General features: G+C 40.5%; 1 protein-coding gene across 1 annotated transcript; it reads left to right on the forward strand.

Moving 5' to 3' along the window:
- The first annotated feature begins 3,978 nt into the window (after positions 1–3,978).
- On the forward strand, positions 3,979–10,689 carry HS3ST5 (heparan sulfate-glucosamine 3-sulfotransferase 5). Its single transcript, XM_082481571.1, has 2 exons — positions 3,979–4,112; positions 8,946–10,689. Exons 1-2 carry the CDS (start codon positions 4,006–4,008, stop codon positions 9,874–9,876), a joined length of 1,038 nt encoding a protein of 345 aa, XP_082337697.1. The 5' UTR covers positions 3,979–4,005; the 3' UTR covers positions 9,877–10,689.
- The last annotated feature ends 10,364 nt before the right edge of the window (positions 10,690–21,053 follow it).

The following is a 21,053-nucleotide window of genomic DNA, read 5'->3' on the forward strand; positions in this document are numbered from 1 at the left end:
TTCACATCAATACACTGATAAAGCTACTTTCTAGTGCTAAATGAAGCTTCTTTAAACTTCACCATGTCAGTCCAACAAGTTAGATCAGTTGTGTATCTGAAATCACAAAATGCATTACATTCTTTTCTCTATATGATATTGGACACACTTTCATTTCTAGAAATTATGCATTCCACCTTGTGAATTATTTGTGTTGTTCTTTATGCATCATGACTCTCTTGGATATTCAGGAAGGGACTTTTCCTCATATGTATATTTAACTAGATTGTTAAAGATAGATATTTCTGACGTAAGCCCACTGGAGATGTGCAACAGTAGGTAGGAGGTTCCACATTCACCATCCAGCTACTGGTATGGTTCAGCCTGAGGCTTTCCCAAGCTTCCCTCTACTGGTCAGTAGCTTGTGTACCAGTTTAGCTGTCCTTCCTAATAGAGAGCAATTTTTTTTTTTTTTTTAATACCCTTATTTGCCTCAAATAACTGCTAAAATCTTGTCACTTTGGGTTACATTATATCTTGCCTTCCAGCTTCTAGTCAAGTTTAAAAGTATGTGTTCCTTATAGAAAACTTATAATGTGTCCCAGAATTTTCATTTCTTCCTTTTAATTTCTTCTTTCCATTTCATTTGGGTGTTGCCATGTTAGTCTTCAGCAACGTTTCTGCCTTAGGGACCTTCACCTTAATCACATTCTGGTTGTATTAACTTTGTGGCTTAAATAGAAGTGTTTCATCAGTCCTCTCCTCTGTCACGTAGAGCTATCTCAGAATGTGCATTGCAAGATGTAGCCATTTCTGAAGCTGAGATACTATTTCTCTACATTTTTTTTCTTGAAAAAAACTGACATCTGAGGAAAGTATTATAAAGGTCATAATCTCTCTGGAATAAAACTCCTTCCATGGACTTTGAATTAGGTGTTGAAAGTGATAACAAAAATGAAACAAGCAAATAAATAATGTTATATTTGCATTTCTAGTGGGTGTTTAGTATTTGTCATTCTGTGGAAAAGTCTTATGTACTCAAGTACATGAAGACACAGAGAAGATACAGAGCAAATGGAACTGGTTTGGGTTTTTTTCAGTTGGTTGGCCGGGTTTGTTTGGCTTTTTTTTGCATTGAATTTTATTGCAAACATGAATATTGCAGTCATGTGACCTGGTCAGTAAACAGCTTGTCATTTATTTGATTTCATTATGGCCTGACGACCTCCACCACCTTAGTGAGGCCCACAGGTAGGACTTAACTGGCGTCCCAGAGCCCGTATAAGGGAGAACATGTGGGCAGAACTTTAGTTCCTTGTACAGAGGACTGCATATGTACATGTTTTCTGAGAGACGAGTTTCAGAACCAATTGCTGTAACGCTGAAGTGACCCTTTTATTTCGAGAGAGCAGCACTCAGGGATTTAAAACTGGAAACATATGAAAATTTGTTGTCATCATCATCAAGTCCTTCTCTTTCTTGTTTTTTAATTAAATAACTTATTTAAAAGAGTAATTATTAGCAGCATATCAACATAGAGCTAGAGTATGTGTGCATTTTTCTTAATAATTAAACTTATGGGTTTTCTGCCTTGCTCAATGTCTAGAATTCCTCATTTCTATGTCATTTTTATGTTTATTTTTCAATGTTAAGAAAAAGTTTATCATATAGTTAAGGGACTAGATAGGAATTCAGACATTTCACACTGAATCCCACTGGTGCTACAGGTTTTCTCTGTGCCCTTGAGCAGATCGCTTAATCTCTCTGTACCCCTGCTCCTCATTTATTTTTTAAAGGATGATAATACTTCTTCTGTCTCTGTATTTACATTGCAAACTCTTTTACTCTGTGTTTTATAAGATTCTTATTGCAATAAGATCTTAAAAAATCTTAAAAAATCAAAAATCTTAAAAATAAGAATCTTATAAGATTCTTATTGCAATAAGAATCTTATCCAAGAATTCTTGTTACAGAATTACTTTTATCTGTGTAAAAAGCAATATATTCTGTACGATAGGTTATCCTGTATGAGAGGTTATATCCTGAGCTACGACCTGGCTGTGTAAGGAGTTACTATCACTATTAGCACACCAGAAGTGTGTTAGAGACTCAGTCAGACTCAGAGCTTCAATGTTGCATGGCTCTTTCATCAAGAGATGATAGGCTGGTCTTACAAAGGCTTTCTATATAGCAGTAAAATAAATGTGCTTGGGAATGACTATTCTACCACCCTTGAAGACAATCAGTATGGAGTGACGTGCATCCATACCACAAAACTCAGCCAGCACGTAGGCAGAGAGACTGCATTCATACTGTCTAATGGAATGGTCCCGGGCTTGTAGTAGATCCTAAACTGTATCCTGGAGTCTCATGAGAGCTTTCTGGGCCAAAAATTTAACAGTATGGGCAGGACAAAGAAACATTTGCAGGCTCTGTTTAACAGTGGCCACTCAAACCTTGCACTGTCATTACACATTCTGCTTCTCTATATAGTTATAAGCTTATAATAATCTTTCCCTGTCCTGCTTGATGCAAGTCCAAAGGCTGGAAAAGAAAAAAGTGAGCTGCAAAAGGGGCTTTACTAGTAGTAAAACATAAGAAACTTGACATCAAAAATTGTTCAAAGTAAGTCCAGTCAAAATTTTGAAAAAAAGCAGTTTCTGTTGAAACTACTCCATAACATATTAAACACTCCCTGGTTGATGGAGTGAGAATATAGATAAGTAGTTCAGGTGAGTTTATATTTGTAGGTTTTTATATCAAGAGGATCAATTTGGTGAATAAAGCATTTATTTGGTTCCTAGAGAAGATGGCTTTTCATCCCCCGAGCCAGTGAGAGGATTTGAACTTCAGTCTTGTGTATATTTATAAAAAAGCCTAGGATTGGTACAGAGTGAAGAACCATGTCATCTTTGGCTGTCCTCTGAAAGGAAAGACTGATCTTTCTCCTCTGTTCTTGTAAGAAGGTAATAGGTGTTCAGCTCTGAGTCTCCTAAACAGGTCTGCAGTCCTGAACACAAACCTAATGTCTAGGGAAGAGTCAGGCTAAAGATAAATAGTTTTACTCAGGTCTTCCTTCTAACTTACCTACAGACCTCCTGGTTATTCTGGTTCAATCTTCTTGGCACAAGGTCACATCGTTCGACTCATGCCTGCCTCATATCTAAAATATTTGAAGCAAAGTTCATTTGTGGGTTTTAGACAGTCTCTTGTGCACATCAGAAGAGGATATTTAAGTCTATGCGTCAAGTTCGCTGAAATCTGGGGATATGGGTGAGCATTCCAGTTTGTGTCCCATCAGGTCTTGAGACGACAGCCAGAGCCGGCGTCAGGCAGATGAAGTGCTTAAGGGTTTCTCCACAGAACAGCCCAAGCTAATGCCCAGCACAGGGAGAGCTGATAAGATGAGCTGGTGTTGAAAAATGGTCATTATGACCACCCCAGCTACGTGCTTCTCAGGTCTGCCATCAGGGGCTTGCTGGCGTAGATCAGGAAGTACACTGGTTTAGATTTCTCTCCAGCTTACACTCTAATAATACGAAAGACACAGTAAACGTGCCTCATACACTGCGTGCACAGGACTTGCAAGCCTAACGCCTGGTTATTGATGCCTTACTTGGCAGCAAAGCATTTAAATCTGTTGAAATCTAGCCCAGGCTGATTTTGAAGGGCTTAAAGTCTAAACATATTTGCCTAACAAGAGATCCTATTACAATACAAGCCTCTACAGAGTCAAGACCCACAGTATGGTTATCAGACAGCCCTAGCAATGGTGGATGTAACTGAACTTCCAGAATTATCACCCTAACCCAGATACATTGCCTAGTGTTGCCATGTGGGACAGAAAACCAGTAGCAAACAAAGAAGTTTTTACTACTTATTTTGCAGTTTGAAAAGATTTTGCAAGTGTGGCTTGATCTCTTGCAACAACTGATTAAACATTACCCTGCATATTGCTTTCTGATGAGTGTTTTATGTGTTCTTGTCCCTGCAGACTGAAGAAGTCCTGAAGATTGATGGAGGGCCATGCTATTCAAACAGCAGGCGTTGCTGAGACAGAAGCTCTTTGTACTAGGCAGCCTTGCTATTGGAAGTCTCCTATATCTAGTTGCCAGAGTTGGGAGCTTGGATAGGTAAGGCATTCAGTAGCTGCTCTCTTAATTAAAAATGGGCTCAGATTGTCTTGGGTTTTGCTTAAAGGATCCGATTGCGTTCTTGTCCTTTTTTTTTATTTTAGTGTTTACTCATGAAAGACAGAAAGACTGTCTATTCTAGTACTGGTTTTCATTGTTCTTTCCTCCCTTTTGGAGGAGAGAGTAGGGAAACAGAGCCACGGGTCATCCCTGTCAAAGTATTTCTGTCCGTCCATTTGTATTCTAAACACACTGGAACTTGTTTTCAGAGAAGAAGTAAAACAGCACCCAGCAAAAATGTCATTACAGTAGCTCAATTTTGTCTGTGTGCATCTGTGCATTGACCTCTAGTTTCAGCAAAACCGTTATGATGTATTTATATAACGTCTTTCTAAATTTATGAGCAAGCAATTAATGCGCTACAGTGATAGTTAAAATTAAGTATGAGCCTGCAGAGTAGCTCGTCAAATTTGGAATACTATTTCACTTGAAAGACTGCTTCAGGGTTTGAGAATTTTAACTATGTTAATTACCCAGTATTTTCTGGAGTTGAATGTGCTAAATAAGTGGGTTTTCTCTGCAAGTGATTTCCTGGAGAACAGTAGAAAATCCAGCAGAGGAAATCAAAGAGTATTTGGCACTTTTGACCAGGCTGAGTTTTGGCTGGTTATTGACAGTGCAACAGTAGCACTACCTGCGTTGACACTGCTGTTTCTGTCACCTTAAAATGGTCCGGGATTGCCCTAGTAGGTGCTACACAGAGAGGATAAAGGCTGTTTTGAAAGAACGAATGAAAAAAAGAGTTTGAGATTTCCAGAAGCTGGTAGACAGCTTGCCAGTGCTAATGCTCTAATAGGTCTCTTTTAAATGATGGAAAATATGACTTGGGTTCAAAATCATGACATAATGCTGTGTGAATACACGATGTGAGGAAAATGGATTGAAAACAGAGCTACCTAGTGTCCATTGCTAAGGAATGTTGAGCTCCATCTGAGGTTACTGGGCGCCTTCTTCAGCTGCTTAAATCCACTCCAGAAGAAGAGGGAGACCGTGTACTCAGCTAGGATCAAGTGCATTGCAAATTAGGCCCCAGAATTTATATCTTCTTTCCCCTGGTGGTCAAAGCATCTCTGATGCTTCGGAGGTTAAAACTTCACTGAGACTAATGTGATTCTGTAAATGGAGGCGGAATTCCTTACTGGTCCCTGCAACAGTATATTTTATGCTCAGAGGCATGAAATCTAATTAACCTTGTGCTATTATCTATGCTTGCACATCTACAGAATTTACTGATGGCTATAAAATTATCTCGCCACAGTATTTGACTCACTGACCTCCTGCGGCAGTGAATTCCACCGGTTTCATATATAATGTTGCCAATGGCAGTAAAATCCATTTCATTCTTTTGCATTACCCAGTGTGAAAAATACCACACTGCTAAAAAGCAGCCCTTTATTTGGACTTGTTATGAAAGAGAGAGAGAAAAAAGCACTAGAAAGCATGAGACAGATGAATGAAATGGAAATGTTCTTCTGCCTTAGCACTCGGGCACAATCCAGACTTGTTGAATTTGTCAGTAAAAGGACACTGAGTGGCTTCGATAGACTTAGGAATAACTAATTGTTCAGGAAGAAATCCAGATTCATTTATGCTTAATTTATGCGGATCCAATTTGGACAAGAGAGCTGAGGATGGCATGCATTTAATAGCCTCAGATTAGGCTCTTCAACGGGAAGGGAGGCACACGTCCTTCAGATCCTGAGTGCACGGATCTGCTTCGCGTGTGGCAGTTCAAACAGATTCTGTGCCTGGCGATTTTGAGATTTGCTCCAGCCTTTGAGTTGCCCAACTGTCGTTCGCAGTATGGGCAGCCTCTGCACCTGATTTCAGTGCTCTGAAATGCTGGAGCTGGAACAAGGCTCATAATCTTTTGCCACCATGACACCTACATTAGAAGTGAATTAGCAAGTATTCTGGGTCAGGAGAGACGGCACTGCTACTTGTCATTAAGTTTGCCCACATGTACTTTAGCTGATTTGAAATTAGTCAAAATTATCGTTGCCTGAGATGAATTGTTCTGTGGTGGGTTTTCTCAAGAAGAATATTTGGGGAGTTTTACTGTAGCAGTTTGAGAAATTGCCTGTTTTGGGAGAGCAACTTCAGTGATATGATAAATGTCATATACACTTTCTTTGCAAAGGACTGTTCTTTTAATGGAAAAAACGACTCACAGAATCAAAAATATTAACATGTTGCGATATAACAGTAAATAGTTACATCTGGGGATTCAACTACTGAGATCTGACATCCTGCTTAATACCACCACTGCCAAGATCTTTTTTAAGGATATTTTTTATTGTTTGGGGAGAGGAGAAGAAAGGGGAAAGAGTAAAAAACCTGAAATGTAAAGTGTTGAGGAAGGACTTTTAAAAATATCCAATCTTTTCCCTTAGGCTAGAGGACATTTTGAGTATTTATTTACTTTTAAAGGAAACCACCCTGTTTGACAAGCTGTTGTGTTACACTGAAGGCAGTCAGTGCTAACTGTCTTTTTGAGCAAAAGAGATAAAATTAGTTGAGATGGGTCTGGAACTGCTGTTGTGGAATCCTTTTTGCTTGAAAACAAATAACAAATACACAGAAGGAGAGGGAAGAGAACAGAGATAGCAATTGCAGCTTCTGTTTCTTGGGCTTTTAACTGCCACCTCGCTGCTGCAGAAAGACTGCCTTACCGGCCACACCACAGTCTGACCAAGACAAGCTAAGACATTGCTTTCTGCTTGTTTCCTTGATTTTGTTTTATTGGCAGGTTTGCATCAGTGTTGCAATCATAGAAGCATAGAATGGTTTAGGTTGGAAGGAACCCTGAAGATCATCGAGTTCCAACCCCCTTGCCATACATAGACAGGGACACCTCCCACTAGACCAGGTTGCCCAAGGCCACGTCCAGCCTGGTCTTGAACACCTCCAGGGATGGGGCCTCAACAACCTCTCTGGGCAACCTGTTCCAGTGCCTCACCACCCTCAAAGGGAACAACTTCTTCCTAATGTTTAATCTGAACCTGCCCTCTTCCAGTTTAAAGCCATTCCCCCTCATCCTATCACTACGTGCCCCAGTAAAAAGTCCTTCCCCAGCTCTCCTGTAGGCCCCCTTTAGGTACTGGAAGGCAATGTTTCAGTCTTTGCAACCAAGCCAGGCTCTTATTCAGTAGACGGCAAAGAGCAAAGGAAAAGAAGTCTGCAAACTTGACAAAAGAAATAACAACAGGAACTCCCTTCTCATCACACTTTCTAATTAGTCTGCAGGACTTAGCTAGAGCTCATGCGAACTCAGCAATGTCATCTGGGTTGCTTCTTCGGCTCTGCCTGGACGGGCTATATCTCTCAGCATCTGGATAATCAAGGAAACAGCTAGTGGGTCAGCCAGGGGGATCAAACTTACTTTGTCCCAACCATCCATTGTCCTAGCATCCGTGTCAAATTAGAGACCTCAACAAGCAGTGATGGATGGAAAAGCCATAAAGAAATAAATAATTCTGTCCTGAACGCAGGTTTTGAATAATATACAGTAAATGAGTGAGGGGCCACATGCTGAGAAACCAGCATAAATACTGAATACCTAAACAGCTATTAATGAGCATTGCCCATCTGGTATACTGGCTGAGGCAGGGGTCCTGTGAAAAATAATAGCATGTGGCTGTGTAATTTAAAAAACGCATCATAATATATATGCACAGCGAGCTCATATTAAAATTGCCTAGGCAACCTTTGTTCTTACATATCCTTAATTTTGGAGAGCATGGCTCCGCAAAATTTTTAATAATTTTTTTTCTGTAGGACTTTGGAAGCTCTCTCTACACACCAATTTCATCTTCAGTGCAATATTGGCCTGCATAATGTCCAAAGCACTGATTTGGAAGGGGAGACAAGAGCTCATTGAAGGTTGTGTAGTTGCAAAATTTTAACATTTTTCTTACTGAATCACTTCTTGCATTCAGTAACATCAAATACATGAAGCAGAAAATAGGTGAAATAATTGCAGGTGAATATAAAAGAATAGCACAAAAATTCAGGGGCAAAAGAAGAAACAGTAAGGCACAAAATGAGGTTTGGTGGGAGGATACATAAGTGATGATAAGAAAATCATTGATGTAATGATGCAATAAATACGTTTTTAAAAATTTTTCTTACCGCTTTTTCTGTGCCTTGCTAATCATTCCTGATTCAGAACCTTGCTCTTTCTGATTCTGTCCCAGGGAAAACACCAGGCACCTTCTAAAGAGGAGGGAAAATATTGAAAGGTGATGCCTAGAAAGCTGTTTTTCACCCCTTCTGCTCCTCTTCACTGAAAAGGCCAACTCTGTATCAGCAGCTAATAAAGTCAATACAATGGAGAGCACAGGAAATAATTCAGGCTATAATAGGAGAAGTGTTGGAAAGAGATGACTTAAATGAACTGGATTTTCAGATCAAAATGACCAAATAAAATTCATCTTAGGATGTTTTAAAAACTGCCAAAGCAATCACAAAGTAATCAGCAACGTGGGAGGTGAGGCAAGGTTCAAGAAGCCCCGAGAACTGTAATCATAGTGCCTACGCTTGAAAAGAGCAAAAGGGTGGAGTTAGGAGTTACTCAGACAAATCACAGCAAAATACTAGAATAAATAATGACTGTTTGCAAACAATCTAATCACTGGCAGAATAAAATAAATGTCGAAAGATGCGCACATCACACCATATTGTGAAAGGTTTCCATGAGTGTGACTGCCTTATACAGAAAACTTGCCGTATGAGATACCCTCTTTTTACAAATACCTCTTGTTTTGCTTGCAGACTGCAGCCTCTCTGCCCCATCGACGGCCGTTTTGGACCCCGCGGCCAGGACGAAATCCAGCTGCGAGCTCTGCAGTTCAAGCGAGGGCTGCTCCACGAGTTCCGAAAGGGCAATGCCACCAAGGAGCAAATACGACTGCACAATCTGGTTCAGCAGCTTCCCAAGGCCATTATCATCGGGGTGCGGAAAGGAGGCACCCGAGCGCTGCTGGAGATGCTGAACCTTCACCCTGCAGTGGTCAAAGCTTCTCAAGAGATTCACTTCTTTGACAATGACGAGAACTATGCCAAGGGGATTGAGTGGTACCGGAAAAAAATGCCTTTTTCTTACCCTCATCAAATAACAATTGAGAAAAGCCCCGCGTATTTTATCACCGAGGAAGTACCTGAAAGGATTTACAAAATGAACTCATCTATCAAATTATTGATCATTGTCAGGGAACCTACCACAAGAGCTATTTCTGATTACACTCAGGTGCTGGAAGGTAAGGAAAGAAAGAACAAAACTTACTACAAATTTGAGAAGCTGGCTATTGATCCTAATACCTGCGAAGTAAACACTAAATATAAGGCTGTGAGAACCAGCATCTACACAAAACATCTGGAGAGATGGTTAAAATACTTCCCAGTCGAGCAGTTTCACATCGTGGACGGAGACCGGCTCATCACAGAACCACTGCCAGAACTCCAGCTGGTCGAGAAGTTCCTAAATCTTCCTCCGAGGATAAGTCAGTACAATTTATACTTCAATGCCACCAGAGGGTTTTACTGCTTGCGATTTAACATTGTCTTTAACAAGTGCCTGGCGGGTAGCAAGGGACGCATCCATCCAGAGGTGGATACCTCTGTCATTACCAAATTGCGCAAGTTCTTTCATCCTTTTAATCAAAAATTTTACCAGATCACTGGGAGGACATTTAACTGGCCCTAAATTAAACTTCATACAACACTTTCTGTTGCACCTGAGACATGCAATAAATGTCTCTGCTAAAATATGCACTTTTCATAGACACGGCTATCAAAGTAACTTTTTTCATGCATACGTGTACATATGCAGTGTGTGACCAAATATACGGTGGGATCAATTTTTTCTACAGAGTAGTAACTAACATAAATTTACTGTCAGCATAGTTGCATCTTTTAAGATATAATAATAAAGGGAAAGGAGGTATTTAGGGACATAAAGTCAGACACCGTTAAAAGGGTCAGTGTTCCTCTCGCTTAGTGAAGTGTTTATGTGACATACTTATTGATCTAAGCAGAACGTCAGTTTATGCCATAAAAATTCATGTCAAAAGTCTGTGAAGCTGTGAGAAAGCATAATCTTCAGGCTATATTTGGTATGTATATTGCTGAAGGAACACTGACACTTTAAACACAGTGCTGAATTTTTACAACGAGAGTGGATAGTACTATTTTCTTATTATTTGAAATGAATATCTTATCTCATACAAACGACATTGTTTCAGAGTTCCTGTGGTGAGTTTGCACTATTGTTTTATTGTATGGACCATAGTGTCACTTGTAGCATGTCAATCATGTGTCAAAAAAGGGTCAAATAATTTTTCCTTCTATGCTTGTGTGTCGACAAAGCTAAACATCATGTACATAGTGTACAATGTTTGTAAATATTGGTTTCACACCAAGTAATTCTATTTTGTAAACTGAATATGGCTATTTAATTTATTGTGAAAATTAAATTTATTGTGGTATTTAAAAATGGAATGGATTAAAATTACCTATATGTGCAACGACTTTCCACCTTTGCTTGATGTACATCCGTGTGGTCCCTTAGCCCAGCTAAATCACGTGCAAACATGTGAAAGAGAACTGCACATGTAAACTCGGTTTCTAGACAGTTGAGAAAGCTGATACATGTGGTGAAGCTGAGTTTATTAAAAAACTCATCCATCTGGGAATCTGGTGCAATGCACACCTCAAAGAACATCAGTGCTGTTCTATTGCAGCACTTTGCTATAATTAATTCAGTTGCAGTAGCCTGTGAGGCTAAAGAATGACTGTAAAGGATTATTGTAACCAGGTATATCAGAAAAGCAGAGACGCTATTAAAGCCAAAATGACAGGCAAACAAGGTCCGAAGAATAGTTATAGAGACTTCGTCATCGAAAGCTGGTGATGTTTCAGAAGTCAAAGAAAATAGTTGTGATACTTCTGCTTTTTTCTGATAACAAATTCACCTGCTTCAAACAACCAACCACAGTGGTGTTGTTCCTGGTATAAACACATAGCTCACGCTTCCATTCAGTAAGTGACAAGAAATTAGTTCAGGAAATGAGTATTTTCATGCTTTATACATTGTATGGCTCTTAAAGATTCATAACAAAATGAATAAAAGCGATTGAAAAATGTCTTTTAGAATAAGAAAAAAAAAAAGAAAGAAAAAAACCCCAGCCACTTTAAACCCAACATCTAAAGATTGATGGGGACACAGATTTTGGAAGGTATGCAGAACATCTGAATATTCTGAGCTACGGTAGCAGAGAAGCTGGTAGTTCAGATTATAATAAGATCGAGTTTTCCCTGTGGGCTGTTTATCTTGCTCAGTGATTTGGAAGCATCAGTTTTCTAAATAAGTGATTTTTAAATCTCTTGTGAGAGATTGCTACTTGTCTTGCTGTATCTTTAATCATATGTGCTAGCACTGTGAGCAATGTGCCCTTTCTTCGTGCTGCTTCAGAGCGCTGCCAACACAACACGGTACAGCATATGTGGAATTTTCCGCAGTAGCTACAATACTACTCACTGTTTTCCTGTATGAGAGCCATTTATCCTGCCCACATCCAGACATAAGGGCCGAGACATTTAACTCACCTAATAGTGTTCAAAGAGGAGGAGATTTTACCCAGTTTAACATTTGCACGATCTTCAGGTGAGCAGATTCCAGATGGCTTTGGGTGATGCTTACTGGCTTCATATAGTCCTGGCTATGAACTACGGACTGAAGGCTGAGATATGTTTTCAATGAAAGGGACAAATTAGGCCAAAGTTACCTCTAAGCATGAAGTACGCATTTGAAATTAAAATCTCTCTGCATTGATCAGAAAAATCACAGAGACTGTGATCTAACAGGCGCGTCTATGCATATTCCTGTTGAAGTCAGCTGGCTTAACTCCAGCTGATCGTTTGCAATTTTGGAGATACATGGATAAATTTAGGCGATATCTTAGACAAATCTGGTTCAAAAAAGCTCAGAGGAATAGTCAGGAATAGCAGGGGAGGAAAGAGGGTTCAGAGGCATTTCAAAGTAGTAGATAAGCCTAGAAGCGCAGGAGACATTCACTTCCACTGAGCCTCCAGTGCGACGTCCTCCAGTCTTTTTGACGTTACCTAGGGAAGAGAAAATTTCAAAACTGGTTCTTAATACATGGATCCAACACACCACACTCCCAGGTTAATGGGGGTTTTGCTGCAGTATTCATAAGTCTGTTTGAGAAGTTCTGACCTTATGGTATTTACCTCTTCAGGAGCAATTTGTGAATAATTCATTCTCTTTGCTTTGCTTCCCAAATCCTGAGTGAATCATTTCTATTCAAATTGATCATGAGTGTTCAGACTGGGAAGAGCGCTCATAGCCTGAGTTTATGATTGCAGAGTGATGCACAGCTATATGAAGTTGCAGCTGTTAACTTATGGCATTCAAGTTCTCTAAAGACATTGCATCTTTCATATTTTCTGTACCGTAAAATTGCAGGCTTCACAGCTCTGATAAATGTTTAGATTAAAACTGCTAATATTTCTGTGCATTTTTATCAGATTTTCCCGGCTGCTATTTAAACTACATAGAACAACAATTTGCAGTGCAAAAGAATATCAGAGATTAATTTGAAATTTTATTTTCGGAAAACAATATATAGGTAAGGGACTGACATTTGGAGATCAGTGATTCATTTACCATTAACCCACTATACTGCCTTTTCTTAATGGAAGCAGAATAAGCATGATGAAAAAGTATTTGCCCTATTTTAATGTTGGGGGGTTTTTGCCATGATGTCTAAGAATATGAGAGACAACATTTTTAGCCACATATTTCAGTATACTAGTCCAAGATTTTTAAGCGGCAATGTGCACAAATGGAAACACAGGAGGTACCATCTGAACATCAGGAAAAACTTTTTACTGTGAGGCTGACTAAGCATGGGCACAGGTTGCCCGGAGAGGTTGCCAAGTGTCCATCATTGGAGATATTCAAAAGCCATCTGGACATGGTCCTGGGCAACTGGCTCTAGGTGTCCCTGCCTGACCATGAGGTTGGACCTCCCTTCCAACTTCAACCATTCTGTGAAGATCTCTCTCTACCATTAACATTTTTCTTAAGTATTGCCCATCAGTTCAGTGTTACACAGACCTCAGAGAAGGTCCAAGTCCTGTGTCACAAGCCAGTCCAATCACTGTTGAAACCCAAGTGGAAGCACTACTGTGCACATGTTAACTCCCTGGATAGCTGATCTAACTCATATTGGGAGCCTGTGCAACTTACTGGAACCCCCTGATTGGAGAAGATAAGGAAGTAACTTAGAGAAATCTTTCTTTTTCACGTCCCGGATCACCTCGGCAATGCTGTTGAGTGACAGAGGATACGGTAATACAAGGCCCATAGCAGGTAAACTTCCAGAAAAGACAATTTAGTGAAGCACTTTTCAAGAAGCTCACATTACTCAATGTCTCTTGCATGGCATTCTCTGCAGCAAGACAATGAGCTATACCCATAAACTTGGGACAATAGAGCCATTAAAACTTGTTTCATAGATGCGTATTTTTTACATTCTCTGCGATTTGAATAATGTTAGCAGCTACTTATACTGGACACATGCCTTAGGGATATATCCAGAACGTGTGGGCTGCTGAGTAAATACAAAAGATTCATGTCTGAATACATGTGGTAAATATTTTACTTACATTGCTTCTCTGTTTTGATTTGAGTTATATGTAAGACTAAAGTGTAGATCATAATTTGAAGAAAATAAAAGCAAAAGTACAATCAACCCATAAACTCATGACAATAAAGTTTTGGAGAAACTTCATTTCCCTGTCCTCTATATATGCTTCTTGATACTAACAAGACTTGTTGAAATCATGATTTAGCAAGCTAGATCTATTATATTCTAAACAATCAAATGTTAGCAATAGCGAGAGGCCAAAGCTCCTATAAAATTACTGGGAGCTGGTTTGTGTGAAGCTTTCAAATGATGCTCCTGTAACAGATGAAACTTTACTACTTAAATGCTCATGTACCTGTCCAAGGGGGTAAACTCAGAAATTTCATGAGTTTTAAGCTTTTCTGAATACCACAATTCTGCTTCCATGTATTTTCAGTTTGATGGAATAAACTTATTGTTAAACTGAGGTACCTAAATCCCATGCTGAGGTCTTTGCATCCAGCTATTTTGCAGACGTAATTTCACACATGCAACTGATTTATCTCCCATGAGGTAGGGTTGAGTGCTCTAACAACAGGTGTTTGCTTGCAGTTTAACTGGTATATCTCACTGAAGTTTCATCGGTGCCAGAAACTGTTCCAGCAATACTATATCGCTGAAATGAATTATCTGCATCTTTGGAGAAGGCCAAAGATAGAGCCATCACTGGAAAGGATTTTTAATACCCACTTGAAAATTTCAAGGCCAGGCTTCTCCTAAGGCAGCTAAAGTTGGAGCAAGGATCATGCAGAAGCATCGTTTATGAATGACGATCTAATAAATCACTGCTGTTTGTTTTGGTACAATGACCGAGAGGCCTGCAGTAATCAGGAAGTTTGGAAATGACTCTTCTTGATGAAGAAGAGGTCGGGAGCTGAAAGTATCTCTGCTTTCATTTAAAATGGGATAAAATGCTAATTCTTTCCTGTGTAAAAAAAAGAAATCAGGTTTGTAGAAGGAGCCTACAATCCCATGGCAGTTTAAGTCAACCCAGCTGACGCCTGCCAAGGTCCCAACCTCCCTGCCCACACCATGTGCTCTTTCCCTCTCTTTTGCATTGACTCTCATGCTCCTTCCACATGAAGCAGCTTCAGTTCACTACACAATCAGAAAACTAACCTGACCTAAAAAGGTGAGTAGTGTCACTAAAACTGTATTGGGTCAGAGCAAAGGTCTTTTCAAACCAGGATCTGTCACTGAAAGTGACCAACAGCTAATGGCTCAGGAAGGACATAAAGACAAGGAGCATGAAGACATTTCCAGGCTCCAATGGTTTGCTGTCATTGGATGACTCGAGTGGGACAATGCAGTCTTCAGATGCAGCAGCACTGAGTACCTTTCTCTTCTGTGTACTGACCCAGAAACCTCTAGAACCTACTGCCAAGATGTTCCAGAGCTGCACTCTAAACCAATTTGCAACAATAAATGTATAAAACAAATCAGAGAAGTTTGGGTAGTACCTTTAAAATCTGATGATGAATATGCTGGTATAGTAATAGAAGTTTTATTTTCCTTCCCAACTCATTTTGAAAATGCTATGGCTTGTTTTATTAGTGTCTCAAAAAAACCCCAAACAACTTGCCACACCACTTTAAACTTACTGGAGATCCCTGAGCAGATTTGGACCCTAAATTTGTAAAAGAAACAGACTAAAGTATGAAAAATTTTACTTTTTAAAGAGATTATTCATGGGAAAAAGGACTTCAGGTAAATGCTTTAAAGTGATTTTTAATAGTAATCTCAAACACTTTCCGTTATTACATTTGTCAGCTGCAAGGAGACTGACTGGCTACTTGGTCACAGTCCTGTTAGTCTTCTACTTCAGTGCCCCTGTTTAGAGTCTATCACAGGAGAAAAAAAGGATTCTTTAAGAAGGTTGGCAACATAGATCTAGTGACTCGCAGAATGACATATAAGGACTTCATTTTGTTACTGAAGGCTCATACACGTTACTGAAATAGCGATGAGCCCAAGCTAATCATCGTTACTATGTATGACTTGATTATTCTTTGTGTACTGGTTTCTTTGAGGAGATCTCTACACGTGATATTCCATAGCACATTTCTACCAGCTGATCAGCTCTGGCTAATCTGTTCTTTAAAGCTTGATTTACCTTCTGACAACTTTGAGACAGGCATAATAAACCCATCTTCAGAACTACCAGCTATCACTAACTGCATTTACATTTCTAGAGAAAGGATTTTCAATTCTTTCTGCAATAGTGCACCGATGAAAGATTCAAGCCCTTAGAGAACATCCACGTGTTATCAATCTGGATTCCAGCCTTTTTGCTAGGGCTTGAATTGACAAGTGCAAGGAAAGTACAGAAAAGAAGTACAGAAAAGACTAGAACGCCATTGTCCATCTGCTGCACCACGTTTTGCATATGCTAAATAAGATTACCCGCTGTTTTGAGAGCCCTGTTAAAACTGGCAGTAACATGACTTTAGGAGCTGACGTTGACCAAGCTACCTGGCTCTTTTTAGTTCATATCTAGCTTACTTTCAGTTGAGCTTTAACATCATTCAACTTTACGTCAGTTACAAAGTTCTCTGTCATGGTGCACGGTGACCCACGGCTCTCCCTGGAGTGTTTGTCTTGTGAGACAGAAAAAGAAACATCAGCAGAGGCTGTCACAGTCTTTGCCCCTGTGACTGCAGAGAGAGATTGTGGCACACCCAGTTTCATTCTGCTGATGTCCTTGTATCTAGCTGATTCCCTCTAACAGCTTTCAAAATAATCTCCTCCCAGCAGCGGTGGTCGCTACTTTAGAAGATGCTTCTGTGAAAAGGTCCTGATCAGGATTCAGGCAAAATATGAAATGTCTCTATTTTTAACAGATTGCAGTCCTTTGATACAGTCATATGCTGTACACATAATACACAGCAAATCATAGGACATGACAAGAAAACAATGCCACTTCAAACCATCTAATGTTATGCCTCAGGCTGATTAAATAAACAAAAAGAAACATGACAGACTCATGCACATCTTACTCCTGGCCTTAATTGCAAACAACTGTTTTGTAATGTATGAGGCCTTTGCCATCCAATTCCTTGGCTGACTTTCTACTGATGAAAGACTTTCCACTTCGTTGAACTGTGAAGGCATCGTTTCTATTCCAAACCCATGGAGACAGAAGGATTAATTTACAATTCCCTACTATATGAAAAAAGCGATAGGCATTTCATAAGAGGTGGGACTAGCAGCAGCACTATCACTAACTTCATCTTCAGAAAATTGCTCCGGCTGTTACAAGCTCCTCAGTGTAGCTCCGCTAGCAATACAGCTTTAGGAACAGAAAAAAGCCTTTTCACTTTGGATGGCCGTGGTGTATCACAGCGCCTTGCAAAGAAGCAGCCTGGACCTATAGGGTTGGTGAAGCGAAACCATCGTTTGTCTTAAAAAAGGAAAAGTGCCACATTTGCTATGCATTGAAGGGGCCAGTCTGCATCAAGGAGATAAAGGAAATAACAGTGGTCTCTTTTTTTTTTTTTCCCTTTTTAAAGTGAATGGTAAAGCCAGTCTTCTAAGAGGTAGCCACACGTAATTATCATTGCCATTGGTAGTAATTAACAATTCATATCCTATAGAATGGGCAGTTACTGCTACACCTTCAGGTTCATTTAAATCAATTTGCTCTGAAGGCCCACAGGATTAACTGGAAGAGAAACTTGCACTCAGTGCTGATTAGGGAAAAAGGCTGACTATGTTTCCATCCTGGAGTCTAAAATTGCCACCTGCCTGCCCTGGTACGGTGCCCTGCAATTCTATCCCCTGATAACAAAAAGGGAACAACTACAGCTACTCATACAAGTACTTTTATATTTAAGATCCAGTAAGATTTCCTTTTGCAGAGCCACACAGCCTTTATTCTAAAATGTTGCAAATTGACATTGAGTATTTTACAGCTGTCATGTTCGCTGCTGCTTTTGACACTTAGATATTAAAAGGAATCCAGAATATAGCTACTCAGACATCTTATCAAGCCTTGGAGCTACCTAAACACTCCAGATTTCTATTTTTACTCAATTTTAATGGATCAGAATAGCAATGACACAAAATGCTAAGTTACTTGATAGTAGCAATGCATTTTTGTATTGCATAGAAGAGTAGAAACGATCAGAGCAGTAGGCTACAACTGTAGGGACCTTCTCTTCCTGGTTGTTCCTCAGTGTTAGCCTACAAGACTCTTCTTGCCAGCTTGCTTGTTCAACCCAAAAAGTGCATTGAGCTACATCCAAAGGCAGTTTCTACTTGCATCACGGCTAGGATGTTCTTTGAATATATGAGACAAGCATTCAAATTCCCCCAAGCCGAGGAAACTCTGTAATGTAAGGTAGCCATTTGGGGGGGGGGGGGGAGGGGCAAGTACAAAACAGAACCGCTGGCAAAGCAAGGCTGCATGCTATGAATGTTTGCTAGGCTTCCTCAGCACCAGCTGATCTCATACGACCTCCTCAGGAAGCCTAATGGATGGATGCCGTGAAGTCTTGGGGAGGTAAGAGGCTATGCTGATATTTCTGGCATGGATTGCACTAGTTGCTGAATCATTAGAAGGCACCGTCCCTACTTATGGTAAGGGTAACCTAGCACCTACTTCTAGATTACAAATTCTGCAAGGTGGTTGGTTACAAAGTTTAGACATTACAAAAATGATCCCCAAATGTCTTGGAGTGATACCCTTGAACTGGAAAATCTCATGTATGAAATCAGGCTCTAGGTCTGTGTCCTGGTTTGAGGTAAAACAGAACCAATTTTGTTCAGTAACTTCGCTTCTTAGCTGGGCCTCTTCTAACTACTGAAATTAACTGCATATTGTGCAGACAGTGTTCACTCTCTCAGAGTGATAAGACCAATGTTTATAGCCGATGCCCAGGCATGGCATGCAGAGAGGCTCTTGCTTATACTTATTGCTATCACACCCAAGGCCAACCAGCTCTGTTGTTTTGGAGGGTCAGAAGCGGAAAAGCATAGTGGGGTCCCACCTGCGGGGAGGAGCGGACAGAACAGGTGACCTAAAACTGACCAACAGGGTATTCCATCCCATCTGCCTCATGCTCAGTATAAAAGCTGAGGGATCAAAGGGTCAGCTCTCTCTTCCTTCAATAGCCGATGTCTGAGGAGGACTCTGTTCGTCTGCCTGTGATCCCGATCCTGAATCCCTATCTGGAATCCAGTTCCCATCTGTCACTGAGTCCAGCCTGGGACTGCCCCAGTGCCAGCCGGTGACGTGATTGTCATCTCGGGAGCTTGATACGGTTTTGTATATATTTCATCATTTCTTTTTATTTTATTATTAATATTTCATTAAAGTAGCTTAATTCCTTCTAAACTCATAAGTCTCTTTTTCCTCCTCTGTCTCTCTTTTTGAAGAGGGGTAGAGGGGAGCATCTGTCGGTCCCATCTGGGGTCCCTCAGGTCCCCAGTAGTGGATTTTAGCCTAAACCACGACAGTCTGCAAGTTAGAAGCCAACTTAAAACCATCTAAGCTTATGAATACCACAGCAGCCTGCACAGTGAAACCAACACTATCACTGTTTCCAGAAGAGAGATGAGGCCAGGTACTCTGCAATATTTCATTTCTGAATAGTGAATTACAGGCCTGACATTGTAGGTGTTCACCTGATATGGGCAAACCTAAACACTCTGAGTAGTTTGGTCAAACGGTCGAGTGGTAGAACTGCTCTATGAGACACCAAACAATCTTCAAACCTAGTAACACATTATGAAAACGGCATTAGAGTTCATTTAAGTAACACTGGTGTTCTGGTTTCAGCTGGGATAGAGTTAACTTTCTTTTGACTGGTTGTTGTGTTTTCAGATTTGGTATGACAGGAATGTCATTAATGGATATTGCTTTAGTTGTTGCTAGGTGATGTTCATACTAGTCTAGGACATTTTTTTCAGCTTCCTATAGAGGCTGAGAAGGAGCATAGACAGAAAAACAGAATGGCCAATGGAATATTCCATACCATACACAACACGCCCAGTGTATAAATGGGGGTTGCGGAATCCACCATCACTGCTTGGATGGGGGTGGGCAACCAATTCACTAGGTGGTGAGAGTGACCTGTGTCTTGTATATTCTTTTTTCATTATTGTTATTATTATTACTGTTGTTATTTTCCTTTTCCGTTATTGTTCTATTAAACTGTCTTCATCTCAACCCACGAGTTTTTTTTTTCCCTTTCCCTTCCTTTTCTCCCTCTTCTCCCCACCCTTTTGGAGGGGAAGGGGGAATGAGCAAGCATGGTTCTAACTGCTGGCTGGGGTTAAAGCATGGCAACTGGTCATCTCATTTAATTTCCTTTATAGCTCTTTATTAGTTACAATTCAGCAGATCTGATGTCCTTTTAACTTGAACAGCTTTTTGTGCAATCAAGCTGAAGGTGTAGTAGCACTTTATATTCAATTAATTCCAGTTCTTCTGCTGCAGCTTTTGGGAAGTGCTTTCTGAGCATCTAGAAGGAGCTCATTTTCTCCCGCAAAAAAATAAAAGTCAAATACCACTGTATTTAATTTAAGAGACCCTGTCTGACACATCTATAGTAAAATCTTCATCCTCTGCCTGACTTCACCTTCTCACTCTGAGTCCCACATCATTAGGCTCCCCATAATCTCTACCAAAAGAAAACACAAATCCAGAACAGTGGTTAATCCAATGTCTCCCATGCGGGTGGCTGTGGATGGTGCTGACTCGTACCAAAGGGATGAAAGCAGGGAAGCTCCTGAGCCACGTACAGCTCAAGAGCAGCCTCAGTGCAGCTCCCAGGGTTGGGCTATGCTTCCCAGCTGGCAGAGAGGCTTGGCTGTGCCGCAGGAACCCGAATCTGCAGTGGTGGGAGGGCAGGGGCAAAGTGGGTTTGTCTGCTGATGCAGGTGTCCCCCTGGCCTATCACCCAGTAGAAGGTGTGCTTCCTTCCTGGAGGGGCTGCTCTTATCTTCTCCTTAGGGATAAAAGGCAGGTCTCTCCCTTGCTACATAACCTTTCTGTATATGTACATGCAACACAAGCCTTATTCTAAGTCTTTCCTATACGCCTGTTCTTTTCCAGTCTCCAGAGCTCATCTCCACCATATCTGAACTCTTTCCACCCAGGACACAGACACCTGGCGTGGGTCTTCTCTCAGGCTGGTTAAAAAATCTCTTGTTTTGGAAAGACTTTGTT

This window comes from Vanellus vanellus, assembly GCF_965231255.1.
Source record: "Vanellus vanellus genome assembly, chromosome: 3".
NCBI classification, from domain to species: Eukaryota; Metazoa; Chordata; class Aves; order Charadriiformes; family Charadriidae; genus Vanellus; species Vanellus vanellus.

What these genes read in the sequence shown, in the direction of transcription:
- HS3ST5 (XM_082481571.1), top strand. Translation starts at nt 4,006, where the DNA reads ATGCTATTCAAACAGCAGGCGTTGCTGAGACAGAAGCTCTTTGTACTA. An exon ending in AGAGTTGGGAGCTTGGATAG is followed by an intron (nt 4,113 to 8,945) that starts GTAAGGCATTCA and finishes TTTTGCTTGCAG; the next exon opens with ACTGCAGCCTCTCTGCCCCA.